The sequence below is a fragment of the Molothrus aeneus genome, chromosome 6 (genome assembly GCF_037042795.1).
Source record: "Molothrus aeneus isolate 106 chromosome 6, BPBGC_Maene_1.0, whole genome shotgun sequence".
Taxonomy (NCBI): domain Eukaryota; kingdom Metazoa; phylum Chordata; class Aves; order Passeriformes; family Icteridae; genus Molothrus; species Molothrus aeneus.
Window position 1 is genome coordinate 17,165,211 of NC_089651.1, and position 14,680 is coordinate 17,179,890.

General features: G+C 43.1%; 1 protein-coding gene across 1 annotated transcript in view; it reads right to left on the reverse strand.

The window, feature by feature from the left end:
- Window positions 1–14,680, reverse strand: part of MUC2 (mucin 2, oligomeric mucus/gel-forming) — a 56,092-nt gene that overhangs the window by 22,049 nt on the left and 19,363 nt on the right. The window contains exons 25-37 of the mRNA XM_066552530.1: window positions 13,628–13,756; window positions 11,604–11,754; window positions 10,847–10,890; window positions 10,078–10,278; window positions 9,703–9,732; window positions 8,828–9,322; window positions 8,171–8,356; window positions 6,929–7,114; window positions 5,142–5,741; window positions 4,321–4,488; window positions 2,959–3,189; window positions 1,842–1,982; window positions 356–709 (exon numbers count right to left, since the gene is read on the reverse strand). Coding sequence (XP_066408627.1) covers window positions 356–709; window positions 1,842–1,982; window positions 2,959–3,189; window positions 4,321–4,488; window positions 5,142–5,741; window positions 6,929–7,114; window positions 8,171–8,356; window positions 8,828–9,322; window positions 9,703–9,732; window positions 10,078–10,278; window positions 10,847–10,890; window positions 11,604–11,754; window positions 13,628–13,756 — 2,916 coding nt within the window. The remainder of the gene's footprint in view (window positions 1–355; window positions 710–1,841; window positions 1,983–2,958; window positions 3,190–4,320; window positions 4,489–5,141; window positions 5,742–6,928; window positions 7,115–8,170; window positions 8,357–8,827; window positions 9,323–9,702; window positions 9,733–10,077; window positions 10,279–10,846; window positions 10,891–11,603; window positions 11,755–13,627; window positions 13,757–14,680) is intronic.

Below are 14,680 nucleotides of genomic sequence, written 5' to 3' on the forward strand. Positions count from 1 at the left end.
GTCCAATAGCAGCAAAAGCAACATTCCCATCACTTCAGTATCTGTCTAATCTGGGCACAAGTATGAAATACCTCCTTGGAGCATTGTTGAGGCAGGGAAGACAAGACCTTCTCCCAAGGTCCCCTAAATCCTTGCTCCTTTCAAACGGCCAAAACAAGGGCCAGGTTTAGCCACAGGTTGCCCAGAAATTACACCCATCCCTGATCCCTTCCTGAGCCACATATGGAGGTGCTCATGGATCTTCCCTACTCCCATAGCAAGGCCAGAAACAACAACAGAGCCAGAGAATTATTTGTTTGTACTGTAGTTGGAGGCACAGGGCTTTTGGTGGGAATTATTTGGTTTTGGAACATACGTGCAGGAGTTCGGATGGTTGGTGTACCAGTTGTTGTTGTTGTTGTTGTTGTTGTCGTCGGCGCTCTGCTGGTGGTGGTGCTGGTGCTGGTGCTGGTAGGGGTGGTGGTCGTGGTGCTGGTGAGAGTCTGCAGGGACGTGGAAGTGGTTGTCCATTCCGATGTAGATGTGCTTGAAGTAGTTGAGAAGGTTGTTGATGAGCCTGTAACAGTTGTTGTTGTTGTCTTGGGGGTGCTGATGCTGGTGGTGCTGCTGGGGGGCATCGTGGTGCTGGAAGTGATGATGGGAGTTTCAGATGCTGTTGGAGTGGGAGTACTTGGTGTATGTGGTGGGCCTGGTGTCTTCGTAGGTGGGGCTGTTAGAAACATCAGAGACAGAGAAAACAGACAAAGACACAAAGACATCAGTGGGACTCAACAGAAACTCAACAGAAGCTGCACATGAAGCAGCTGGCACAGAGCTAGAGAGTCAGCCCACCCTTAGCACAACAAAGGTCCCCAGAATCAGCCCTTCCTTTCAGGCCATAGAAAGCAGAATCCTTGACATCCATGCACAGAGAGCATCATGGCCCTCCTCTCCGAGTGAAGAGATTAAAGATGGTGCTTGGAAGGTGCTTGTCACAAAATCAGAAAGACCAACCAATAGGCGAGGAGGAGCAATGCTTTGGATCTGGCTGGAGCTTTCTATCTCTGCCTCATTACTGGAACACCTCACTAATTCATGGACTAGGAGATAAGAGGGGAAGCTGGGAAGGAAGTATTCCCAGGAGTATATTTGTGCCTGACTGGCATGTGATTCCCCCTGTATTTCAATGTCAGCCTGATGCAGGGCTTCCCTGGGCACTAGTGGATCTCACCAGGTGAGGTGATAGCAAAAGATCAAAAGTAATCTTTGGCAAGAGGCAGTCTGCAGAGTGAAACTATTCCCTATGAAGTTGGCAGGAGAACCATTCCTTCTTACATGTTTAACAGCTGACAACAATTAACACACAGGGGGCATAGGGGGAGGAGAAATGGCTGAATCCAAACACAGCCTGAAATGCACTTCCACAAGACCAAGTCCCACTCCAATTGCACTCCACAGGTCCAGTGACTACATTCTGGCCAGCTGAAGGACACGATCCAACAGCTGCAAAAGCAATGTTACCCATTGGTTCAGCATCTGTCTAAGCTGGGCACCAACATGAAATACCATCTTGAAGCCCTGTTGAGTCAGGAAAGATAAAACCTTCCCCAAGAACCCCTAAATCCTTGTTCTTTATGAAATAGCCAGCCCAAGGGCCAGATTTGGCCACAGGACTTTTCCCAGGACTCCCAGAAGTACACCCATCCCTGATCCCATCTAGAGCCACATATGGAGGTGCTTCATGGACTTTCACTACTCCCACAGCAAGGCCAGACATGACAACAGAACCAGAGAATTTTTTGTTGATTCTGTTCCTGGGGGCAGAGGGGTTTTGGTGAGAATTATTGCTTTTGGGAACATACTTAGAGGAGTTGAGATGGTTGTGGTTGATCCAGGAACAGTGGTTGTGGTGCTCGGAGGGCTGGTGGTGGTGGTGAGAGTCTCCGGCGGCGAGGTAGGGGTTGTCGATTTTGGTGTGCTCAGTGTGGATGTGCTCTCTGTGCCTGTTAAGAACAGCAGGGTCAGATAAAACAGACAAAGGCACAAAGGCATCAGTGGGGCTCAATGTCAACTCAACAGAAGCTGTGCATGAGGCAGTTTTGCTGGGGGAGGTTTAAGTTGGATGTCAGGATGAATTTCTCCAGAGAACAAATGATTAGACACTGCAATGGACTAACCAAGGAGGAGGCAGAGCCACAGTGTCTGTTGGCTTTTAAGACAAAAGTGAATGTGGCACTTAGTGCCATCATCTAGGTGACATTGTGGTGTTCAGGCAAAGGTTGGACATGATGATCTCAGAGATCTTTTCCAACCCAACTGATTCTGTGAATATATTCCTGCCTGATCATCATGTGATATCCCTGTGGTGCTATGAAGGCCTGATGAATGACTTCCCTGGGCACTAGTGAATCTCATCAAAGGCCACAGTTCACAACAAGGGGCAGTCCGCAGAGAGAAATTGTTCTCAAAACTCTGGCAGGGGAATCCTTCCTTCCAACATCTATTACAACTGACAACTGTTAGCACTGACAGAACAAAGGAGAAAGCAAAAGGGGAAAAAACTTGGCACAGCGGTGCCCAAACAGAGCCTGATATGCTACTGCCACTAGATGAAGCCCTACTCCAATTGAGCTCCATAGATCCAGTGATTCCATTCTGGCCAGCAGAAGGATGGCCCAAAACCAGCAAAAGCAACATTTCTCATCAGTTTAACATCTCGCTAAGCTGTTTCACCAGTGTGAAACAACATCTTGGAGCCCTGTTGAGTCAGGGAAGCCAAGACAATCTTCCAATGACCCCTGAATTCTTATTCCTTATGAAACAGTGAGCCCAAAAGACCATGCTTGGAACAGCCCATTTCCTGGACTACCTGGGAATTATACCCCTCTCTGATCCCGTACAGGGACAGAAAGAGGTGCTTACGAACATTCATTACTCCAACAACGGGGGAACATGTGAGAGCACAAAATGTAAAAGTACCTGGAGTTGGTGTGGTGGTGGTATATGTTGGTGTGGGCGTGGATGTGCTTGGAGTAGTTGAGGTGGGTGTTGATGATACAGTAACAGTTGTCGTGCTCGGGGTGCTGATGCTGGTGGTGCTGCTGGGGGCCATTGTGGTGCTGGCAGTGGTGGTGAGAGTCTCCGGCGGCGAGGTAGGGGTTGTTGGTTGTGGTGTGGTGGACACTGTGCTTGGTGTGGATGGAGGTGTGCCTGTTAGAAACAGCAGGGACAGAGAAAACAGACAAAGGCACAAAGGCATCAGTGGGACTCAATGTCAACTCAACAGAAGCTGCACATCAGCCACAGACAGTGCCCACAGACATAGACAGGGCAGCCCACCCTTAGAACAACAAAGGACTCCAGAGCCAGCCCTCGTGTTCTGGCCATAGAAAGCAGAATCCTTGACATCCATCCAGGCCCTCCTCTCCTAGCTAGGAGACTGGGAATGGTGCTGGAAGGTGCTTCTTACAACATGAGAATGGCCTACCAATAGGTAAGAAATGAAGAGCCGTAATGCTTTCAAACTTGCTGGAGCTTTCTAGCTCTGCCTCATTACCTGAACAGCTCATTAAACACTGGAGCAAGACCTGAGATGGGAACATGTGGTAAGGGGAAGGAAGCATGCACAGGAATATCTTGCTGCCCGTTTGTCATGTGATTTTCCAGTGTCAGCCTGATTAAGGGCTCCCCAGTGTACTAGTGGATCTGGTCAGCCAAAGACCACAGCTCACAGCAAAGGGTAGTATGCAGACTGAAACTGTTCCCAAAAGCCTGGCAGAAGAATCCTTCCTTCTTACACCTAGAGTAGCTGAACACCATTAACAGTAGAGGGTAAGGGAGGAGTAGAAAGGTGGGAAACTACACACAGCTGTGCCCAAACAGAGCCTGAAATGCAAGTGTCACAAGACCAAGTCCCACTCCACTGGCACTCCATGGGTCCAGTGACTACATTCTTGCCAGCTGAAGGATTAGGACCAACAGGGGTAAAAACAAGCTTTCCATTACTTCAGAATCTGTACAAGATGAGGCACCAGGATGGAATACCTCCTGGGAACACTGCTGAGTCAGGGAAGCAAAAACCGATTCCCCAGGATCCCTAAATAATTGTTCATTCTGAACCAGCCAGAACAAAAGGCTGGCCTTGGGAACATGACATTTCCTAGGATGTCCAGAAGTTATACCCATCCCCAATCCCATCCAGAGCCACAAATGGAGCTACTCTCAGACCTTCAGTACTCCCAGTACAAAGTCAGAAATGACAGAAGAAGCAGATAATTATTGGTTGGTTGTGCAGTTAGATGCAGAGGAATTTGGTGGGAATTACTACTGCTGGGAACATACTTCCAGGAGTTGAGACGGTTGTTGAAGATCCAGTAACCGTTGTTGTTGGTGTTGTTGCTGTGGTTGAGGTTGTGGTTGTGCTTGGAGGGCTGGTGGTGGTGGTGAGAGTCTCCGGCGGCGAGGTAGGGGTTGTCGATTGTGGTGTGCTTGGTGTGGATGGAGGTGTGCCTGTTAGAAACAGCAGGGACAGAGAAAACAGACAAAGGTACAAAGGCATCAGTAGGACTCACTGTGAACTCAACAGAAGCTGCACATCAAGCAGCAGCCACAGAAATAGACAGGGCAGCCCACCCTTAGAACAACAAAGGTCCCCAGAGCCAGCCCTCCTGTTCTGGCCATAAAAAGCAGAATCCTTGACATCCATGCACACACAAGGTCACAGCCCTCCTCTCCTAGCAAGGAGACTGCGGATAGTGCTAGAAGGCAGTTCTCACAAAATCAGAGAGATCTACCTATAGGGAAGAGAGGAGGAAGAGTAATGCTTTTCATCTACTGGGGACTTTCCATCTCTACCTCATTACCTGAACACCTCACTAAACTCATGGAGTAAGAGCTGAGATGGGAATCTATGGTCAGGGAAGGACGTATGCACAGTAAAAAGAGGATCAAGTTCTCCACAGGAAAGGAGGACATAGAGACCTATATTCCTGCTTCTTCTGAAACAACCAGCCCAAGGGCCACCTTTGGGCAAAGGCCATTTCAGGGGGTACAGAACAATTAGTTCAATCTCAGATCCCAGAGAGAGGCACAAATGGAGGTGCTCACAGACCTTCAGTTCCCCACAGCAAGGAAACACATGAGAGCACAGGTCAGAGAAGTACCTGGAGTTGATTTGGTGGTGGTGGTGTATGTTGGTGTGGGCGTGGATATGCTTGAAGTAGTTGAAACCGGTGTTGTTGAGACAGGAGCAGTTGTTGTTGTCTGTGAGGTGCTGCCACTAGTGGTGGTGCTGCTGGGGGGCATTGTGGTGGTGGTGGTGGTGGTGGTGTGAGTCTCCACTGTTGTTGACGTTGGAGCGGTGGTTGATACTGGAGGGGACACACTGCTCGTTGTGGGGGAAGCTGTGGAAGTTGTGGTGCTGGCGGTGCTTGGAATTGGAAGACACTCTGGTTTGTTGGGGGTGCAGCAGACACTGATCTCGTAGTTGAGGCAGACTGGCATTGGTATTATACCTCCTATCTGCTGATCTTTATTGTTACAGATGAGCCCTACGTTAACATTACATTCCACTTTCTGCCCTAAATCTGCAATGGAATAGCTAGGGAATTTCTCTGCTCGGCATGAAATATTCTCAACTTTTGCACACTCCCAGGAGGGGTATTTCTTGTAAATGTTCTCAAAGGTTTCGTAGTCACCACCATTCCTGTCAGAACCATCTGGGTAAGTCACATCGATCCAGTCTGTCCAGATGCACTCACACGCTGAGAGGAGACAACAAGGCAGACAGTCAGAAACAGACAGGGGAGAGACAACAATGCAGGGCACCAGCTCACACACAGGTGGTGCTCTGGGCATCCCCTGCACTCAGTGGTGCCCCTCAGGCTGCTACTGCACTCAGCCAACACTGGCCATAAGAAAGCTCAGTGGTGTGGCCAGGCCTCCCTTCTTGGCCCTAAAAACCACTCCTGGCCCAAATCAGGACACAGGCACTCATGAGTTATGCGTGTGTGCCCCAGCTGTGGGGCACACTGCTTTGTATGGACTCTCATCTGCAAAAAACCACACACCTAAGGCCCATACAGGAGGCAGAGTGTGGGACTAAGCAGAGACTCCTGCCACTCTCTCAGCTTCTTGGCCCACGCACATCACCTCAATATCTCATGGAGAAACTAACCACTGGGAAAGCAACTGACGACAGGGAGAGCAGGCACAGGACACATGCTGCTGACAAAGCCTCAGCTGCTTCCCAGTGCTTCCCAGCGCCTCCCAATAGCACACAGATTGCTGGAGACAAGCACCAACAGGTACGCTGGTAGAATCCAGCTGCCCAGAGCCTGTGTCTGTCAAAAGTGGCAATCTCAGCTCTGAAACCAATCCCCAAACTCTGCCAGCTAAAGCCATGGAAGCACCCTACAGCCCAAACAGCTGGAAAGTAGCAGCAATGGCCACAGAAACAAAACAGGAGAGAAAGGCAACTAAGTCTGCACAGCTGTGCCCAAACAAAGCCTGAAATGCCACTGCCACAAACTTTAGCCCCACTCCAACTGCACACCTTGGGTCCAGAGACTACATTCTGGACAGCTGAAGGACAAGGTCCAATAGCAGCAAAAGCAACATTCCCATCACTTCAGTATCTGTCTAATCTGGGCACAAGTATGAAATACCTCCTTGGAGCATTGTTGAGGCAGGGAAGACAAGACCTTCTCCCAAGGTCCCCTAAATCCTTGCTCCTTTCAAACGGCCAAAACAAGGGCCAGGTTTAGCCACAGGTTGCCCAGAAATTACACCCATCCCTGATCCCTTCCTGAGCCACATATGGAGGTGCTCATGGATCTTCCCTACTCCCATAGCAAGGCCAGAAACAACAACAGAGCCAGAGAATTATTTGTTTGTACTGTAGTTGGAGGCACAGGGCTTTTGGTGGGAATTATTTGGTTTTGGAACATACGTGCAGGAGTTCGGATGGTTGGTGTACCAGTTGTTGTTGTTGTTGTTGTTGTTGTCGTCGGCGCTCTGCTGGTGGTGGTGCTGGTGCTGGTGCTGGTAGGGGTGGTGGTCGTGGTGCTGGTGAGAGTCTGCAGGGACGTGGAAGTGGTTGTCCATTCCGATGTAGGGGATGCTGTGCTTGTTGTGCCTGTTGGAAACAGCAGGGACAGAGAAAACAGACAAAGGCACAAAGACATCAGTGGGACTCAGTATGAACTGAACAGAATCCGTGCATGAGGCAGTTGCCACAGACCTAGACATGTCAGGCCACGCTTAGAACAACAAAGATCCCTAGCAGCAATCCTTCCTTTCTGGCCTCAAAGTGAAGAATCCTTTACATGCATGCACAGAAAGCATGATGGCCCTCCTTTCCTAGCTAGGAGATTCGGGATGATGCTGGAAGCTGCTTCTCACCAAATCACAGAAGCCTACCAATAGGTAAGCGATGAGGAGTAATGCCTTTTTATGTTGCTGTCACTTTCTACCTCTGCCTCACTTCCTGAGCACCTTGCAAATCCTTGCAGTAAGAGCTGTGTGGTGAATTCATTGTCAGAGATGGTAGAGTGAAGAGGAATAAGTTCCTGCCTGACTGTCATGAAATTTCCCTCTGGTGGAATGTCAGCCTGATGAAGAGCTTCCCAGAGTTCTAGCAGATGTCATCAGCAAAAGGCTACAGTTCACAGGAAGTGGCATTTTTGTGGGTAAGTTTCCAAAAGTGTCCCAGTGTAATCCTTGCTTCTAAGATCTAGAACCATTGTCATCCACTTTTACTGACATGCCAAAGGAAGAGGAGCAAGGGAAGAAAGTCTGCCCAGCTGTTCCTAGAATGACAGTGTTGCAGGCTAAAGTCCCACTCCAATTGCCCTCCATGTGTGGGTCCAGTGACTACATTCTGGCCAGTTGAAGGACAAGGTCCAACAGCAGGAAAATCAAAAATTTCCATCAGTTCAGCATCTGTCTAAGCTGGGCACCAGCATTTTGAGTCAGAGAAGCCAAGACCTTCACCCTAGAACCCCTAAATCCTTGTTTTTCTTAACCAGCTGGCCAAAAGGCCAGCTTTGAGCGCAGGGCACAGGGCACTTGAGGGGATGAACAGAAATTCCTCCAATCTGCAGTCCCATGGAGACACACTAAAGGAGGGGCCAAGGCAACTTCATTTCTCCCATAGCAAAGGAACACATCAGAGAACAGTCCAGAGAAGTACCTGGAGTTGGTGTGGTGGTGGTGTATGTTGGTGTTGGTGAGGATGTGCTTGAAGTAGTTGAGGTGGGCATTGTTGATCCAGTAGTAGTGGTTGTTGTTGTCGGGGTGCTGGTGGTGGTGGTGAGAGTCTCCGGCGGCGAGGTAATGGTTGTTGATTGTGGTGTGCTTGGTGTGGATGGAGATGGGGCTGTTGGAAAGAACAGGGACAGAGAAAACAAAGGTACAGAGGCATGAGTGGGACTCAATGTGAACTGAACAGAAGCTGTGCATGAGGCAGTTGCCACAGAGCTAGAGAGGTCAGCTCACCCTTAGCACTGCAAAGGTCCCTAGCACCAGCCCTCCCTTTCTGGCCCCAGAAAGGCATACTGCTGGAAAGTGTTTCTCACAAAATCAGCAAGACCATGTCAGCCTGAAGAATGAAGCCTGTGCAACCCCACCCAGATAATGCCTCTAGCAAGCAACAGGAGTTAGAAGCATGGCCTACTCTTTTCTCACACAACAATATTGTTTGTTGTCTCCAGCAGAAACTTAAAAGTCCAAACTCTCCTAAGACTTCCTTGCAGATCAACATTTTCTAGGATTGTGACCTGCCTTTAGTAGCCAACAGCCCTATATTTCTCCAAAGGCAAAGATCATGGAGTATTTTTTGGTTAAATACCTGGAGTTGTTGAAGTTAATGGAGTGAGGACTGATGGTGTATACTCACATATTGTGGAATGGATGTCTATGGGCCTGGTGGTAGTTTCTGTTGAAGTCCTGGTTGTAGTGGTGCTGGGTATTGTTGTCTGGGTGGTGGTTGAAGTTGAAGGTATAGTAGGTGTAGTTGTATGCTCACAAGGAATTTCTTGCCACTCACAACAGTTTACTCTGATTTCATAATTATAGCAAAGTGGCCACATAGTTACATCTTGCTCATCATTTTTACAGATTAGCCCATATGTAACATTGCACTCTACTTTCTGACCAAGTTCTTCCAAGCTCACATCAGGTTTATCCTTAGCCCTGCATTCAATTTTTTCAGGAGCTGTACATATTTTGTTTCCATGTTTTCTTATTTCATCATATGTTTCGTAGTCACCACCACCTTCTTCAGGTTTACTAACATCAAACCACTCAGTCCAATCACAGATTAGTTCTGTGACTATGCATGGAGCTGCAAGAAAAGACAAAGGTTTCAGACTTTACAGATAACATCCTAAGAAGATCCATTTTTTATTTTCTTCCATTAAGGACTAGAGGACTGCATTGCAATTTGTAATCTTTCCAAATAAAAGAGTTCTAAAATTGGTTCTGTATTACAAGGTCTTTAAACTGGAAGTTTTGCATCAAGATAAAATCACCAAGCTGAAGCCTTTAAAGGTCCTTCTTCTCTGGAAGGACCTATATACTAACAGCACTTTTGAAATTACAAAAAAAAATTATTCATTTTTTGTTTAAAATATATTTTCTTCTGTACTGATTGCCTTTAATTTACTCTTCCTTTAAATATTCCTTTGACATTTTTAACAACATTGTTTTGTATTTATAACTTACTTGTAGTGACTGGACGGCTTGTAGTGGAAACTGAAATAGAACAAAAAGAGATTATCATTTCAAAAGAAACATAATAGTATTTTTTTTGCTGACACTCCTAACATTATTTCTACTATCCCATTAGGATATTGAAAAGCTAACTTTTTTTTTTTCAAAAATAGGAAGGCACCCTATACATTTATACTTAAAATTTCTTTCATGAGAAATAAATCAACTCAAAATGCTAAAAGTCTTTCTTAGTGTGGTGTGATAAAACAACCCATAAATATTGCTCTATCTATGTCAACTATAATTCCATATAATTGTACATTCTATATTTAAAATATTTTCCTTAAAGGAAACAATTTTTAGATCACATCTGTATTGATGATTTACCTGTGGTGGTGGTGGTAAGAGTACTGTGAGGGGAGAAGGTTGAAATGGTTGTAGGCGAAGATGTTGGACAGGGATAGACTTCACCAGGAACTACAGAGCCATTTTCTGCACAAATGTATCTTATACATGTGTCACCGTCCTGTACAACTCCCACAGTAGCACCCTCTTCATAACTCGTTCCATTGATGACACAAGGACATCCTGCAAGAAAGAGCTTTACTGTGCAATTTTTCTACTACCATGTAAGAGGCAGAGGCAAAATACTTATGGACAAGATAGCATTTACGTGAGTCATGCATGTTTTTCAGCTCCTGTTCCTGGAGCTTAGATCTACTATATTGTGCTAATTTATCTTTACATTTAAAGCAATGTTAGAACATATTTAATCAAGTCCTGAATAAAATGCCTGGTGGTACAGACTTAGAAAGTAGGTTTTAAAATGTTCTAAGAGAAATAATAATTGAAATTTACTGTCTGACAGTTTTATATTAATAACTACATGTTCAGAAAGTGCTAACTTGTAGTGAAATCCATTAGTTTGGATGTGGGACGTGGGGAGAAAGACCAAAAGGGCATGAGAAAAGGGTTTAAGCAGAAGTATTAACAGCAAAGTTCAAAAAAAGTGCTGCCAAATTTTCTTTAGTCACAACTTTCACTAGCACTGGAAAGAATTATTCTAAATCAATACTAAGCCTTTGTAAAGTCAGACAGAGCAGTTCTGTGCATTTGCGTTTCTTTTTGTTTCCCGAAAAAACCAAATGTTATTTACCTGGGACTGGTTTACATTCTATGGATCCTGACGGGACACAGATACTAAAAGAAAAATTTTCAAAAATTAAAATGTTGCTGATGTTTTATTGCACCTATTAGCAGAATCAAGAGCACAGAAACACAGATATTTGTCACTTGATCTCCATTCACACTACTGCATATTTTTCTGGGTATATTTTGTAGTATTGCCTACCATTTTTCTTTCAAACTAAGTCACCACTTTCAGTTCAATTGCGAGTTGCAATACTGCAATAACAGTAGAACTGTTTTGCAAAGTGAACTTTCAGCTAGATCAGATTATTCTCTGGTCACCAAGTGGAGCCAGAGGTGTAAGTGCTGTCATTGCTAACACTAAGCATGAAGAGTTAGGACTCAACTATCTCTTTCAGGGCAAGAGTATTTCAGACTACAGTGATTTTGAAGTCCCACTTTTAAGTGAGAATGCAAGGCAGAGTAGCCTCTCTTCCCAAAAAGTAGTGAGAATTGAAAGGTTGTTTTAGATGTTCATTGAGGTTTCATTATATAATTTATGACAGTTGACAGGTATAATTACTGAATTTGCTAATACATTTATTATAATAACACTACCAACCTAAAATATGGATTATTATGGGTTTGGAAAATTATGAAATGCAAGAATATATCAGCTCTTCAGCTGAAGTTGCATCTCTATTTGTTTGAGGCCCAGTAAAGTAAATTAAGGACTCTGCATACACTAATTATTTCCTGAATTACTGCAAGTAATTTTTATATACCATATTGTACAGTTGTCTTCTGTGGGTACTTGTTGTCCAGGGGTTACATGGGTTCCATCCTCGAGATAACATCCACATTGATCTTCAGTCACACATTGCTTTGTCTCTTCATTATAAATAGGCTTGTTGTTAGGGCATCTGGGGTAGCAACCTTTTGATGACAGGTAGAACAGAATAAGGGGGAAGAAAAAGTACAAAAAGTTACTTTTGTACCTTCTGAAGGTAAACTATTCTCACTGAATCAAGCATAGTGAAAGAAATCTAAAACTTCCCATTCAAATCAAGCTGTGGACAATTAGTCTTTCCAAAAGACTTCAACAGTTCTCATTGATAATACTGGTGTGAGGAGGATTAAGTAAGAAGTTTTTTTATGAAAACTAGTAAAGTTTCTTTTTCTTAGTTCAATACCTTGGAGAAACCCCTAATACATACTCATTTCTATGGGCAACTAGTAGTTTTTAGACAAAGAAACACCCCAATTTTTGTATAGATCACGATATCAATAATACTTTTGTGCGGAATATGGAAGCAGATTCACTAACAAACAGGTTTTCCACTACATTTCTTGGAACATTAGGCCTTGTTTATATGCCTAGAATACACCAGGTATCTCTACCTCAAGCAGATAATTTATCTGTGTTTTTCTTTACCCACAGGCAGTGATCCAAACTTTACTGCAAGGAATTAATTGACTGTCAATTGTCATTCAATTTTTCATGTAAATACACTTTAAAATATTATTCTGTTGTTATTACTATTATTATGATATTTCCTTCCTCCAAATAACCACTTATTAAGTCCAATTATTAATGACATGAAGTTCTCTTTTTACTGTACTGAAGTTCTAAATAGACTTTAAACTGAAGCACCATGTAATTAGCTGGTACTTAAAAGTCACTTTATACTGACAGACTGTACTTAAGATGTCCTAACAAAAATAGGTGTGCTCTAAATTTCTATTGAAATTAAGCAACAAAAATAATTCAGAAATATAATTGGATATATAATAATCTGCCTTCTGACACTTCCCAAATCTTATCCATCTAAGAATATAAGATAATTTATTTTAAAATACAGAGGCTTCTTGGGTTTTTAAAAAATATTTTGGTTGGGGATTTTAGTTGATTTTTTGGTAGGGTTTTTTGGTGTGTTTTTTGGGTTTTTTGTTTTTTGAGGGTTTTTTTTTCTGTTTTGCTTTGTTTGGTTTTGTTCAGTTTGGTTTGTTCTGTTTCTCTTGAGTTTTCATTTGTTTGATTTTTTTCTTTCAATTTTTTTACTAGCAGTTCAAAGCAAAGTCAAATTCAAGGCATTTCTTGCCAATCCCTAAACTGGAGATAACTGCTTCCAGTACAGACCAAAAAGACTTTATGGCTAAAAATACAGCTTCTTTCTCCAGCTTCACCATGTAGTAAACCAGGAGATACTTGCTAAGTCTTTCACATTCTTGGATCATTGCAATCCTTTTAATGTGAAATTCCTGTTCCATTATCAACCACAAGGACTGTCACCCACTAATATCTCATCTGCAAAGGAAATAGAATCTTCAGTATGAATCCAATATAAAGCAGCATCAGTGTGTCTGCTATGAAAGATATTTTCCAGTGTAAAGGTAGGTGAATGTTGCAGACTAATCTAGTAAAGGCAAGATCTGATACATAAAAAATGATAAGGTTAAAAATACCCAACTATCAGTGACTTGCTTCTTTGTCATATCAAAGATTTTCCTGCTTTTAAAATACTTTCGCATGGGATTCAAAATAACCATGATGTAATAATAATGCATGTTTCAGGATATTATCCAAGCAGAGAACTAGTTTTGTGGCTGACAGCAATGTAACTATCACCCATTGATGTTAATAAATAATACATTACATTATAGGAAACATTTATGTAAGACTGGAGGCAAACTCAACATAGTAGATTTAGGAACATCTCATCAAGTTGACTGACTAGCCCATAATTATTAAAAGATATCTGAACAAAGTTATACAAAACACAATATAAAGTGGCAAGGAATTTATTACCTTCCAGTAATGGTACTGTAAAGTTGGTGCTGACATTATTGATCATCCTGCAGGTTGTGATATTACTGCCACAAGGCTCATAGTGCCAGTCACACTCATTGCGAGGATTGTAGTAGTCACAGAATATCGCTGATGAGAAAAGAGAGAAGCTGATTAAAAACAAGGTTAACAGAATGCACTTCTGAGCAGGCCTTTAAAGGTACAAGCTATATCAATCTACAAATTAAGCTGGCCAAATTTCTCTTGAGGTAAAAGATCTGGACTTTCTGCTACTCTCCTTAAATTTAAGATACATCAAAACACTGGTGCCCAAGACTGAAATTTTAAATATTCAGGCTATTGGGTAAAAATGCTTCAAATCATAAAGAAAAACTATTTTTAAAAATTAGTTTCATTTAAAATTAAAGGTATAGTTCTGACAGTATTTTTCTTCCGTAGCTACTAGCAAACTCCTAAATATTTTTCAATTTCATACAAAATAGTTCCATCTTGCTGCATCACACAGGCTGAAAGTCCAAGAGGAAGCATATGAGCCACTATGAATACAACTTAAATTCAGCTTAGATGACTAGAGACAGAGGAAGGAGTTTTTATTAACTTATATATCAGAGCTGAATTAAACTTGCAATTTTTGTTTCACTGGATTCTTACACTTAAAAGCTCCAATTAGTCCAAATTCTTAATCTGAATGATTTTTTTAAATTTAAAAATTATATATTTCCACTACTTAGAATCTCAAAATTTTGATTTGAGCACTTTTTGGGTAATATTAATTTAAATACTATTTTACATTAATTTGTGATGTACTGGTATGAGTACTAGCGCCACTAATGGATATAACACTGATTAGGTTCAGGGCTACAGCATGGGAGTGCTATATACTTTTTTCTAAAATCAAATTCTGAGTAATTTGAACAACTGGAAGAGAAGAGGAAGAGAAGAGAAGAGAAGAGAAGAGAAGAGAAGAGAAGAGAAGAGAAGAGAAGAGAAGAGAAGAGAAGAGAAGAGAAGAGAAGAGAAGAGAAGAGAAGAGAAGAGAAGAGAAGAGCTAAG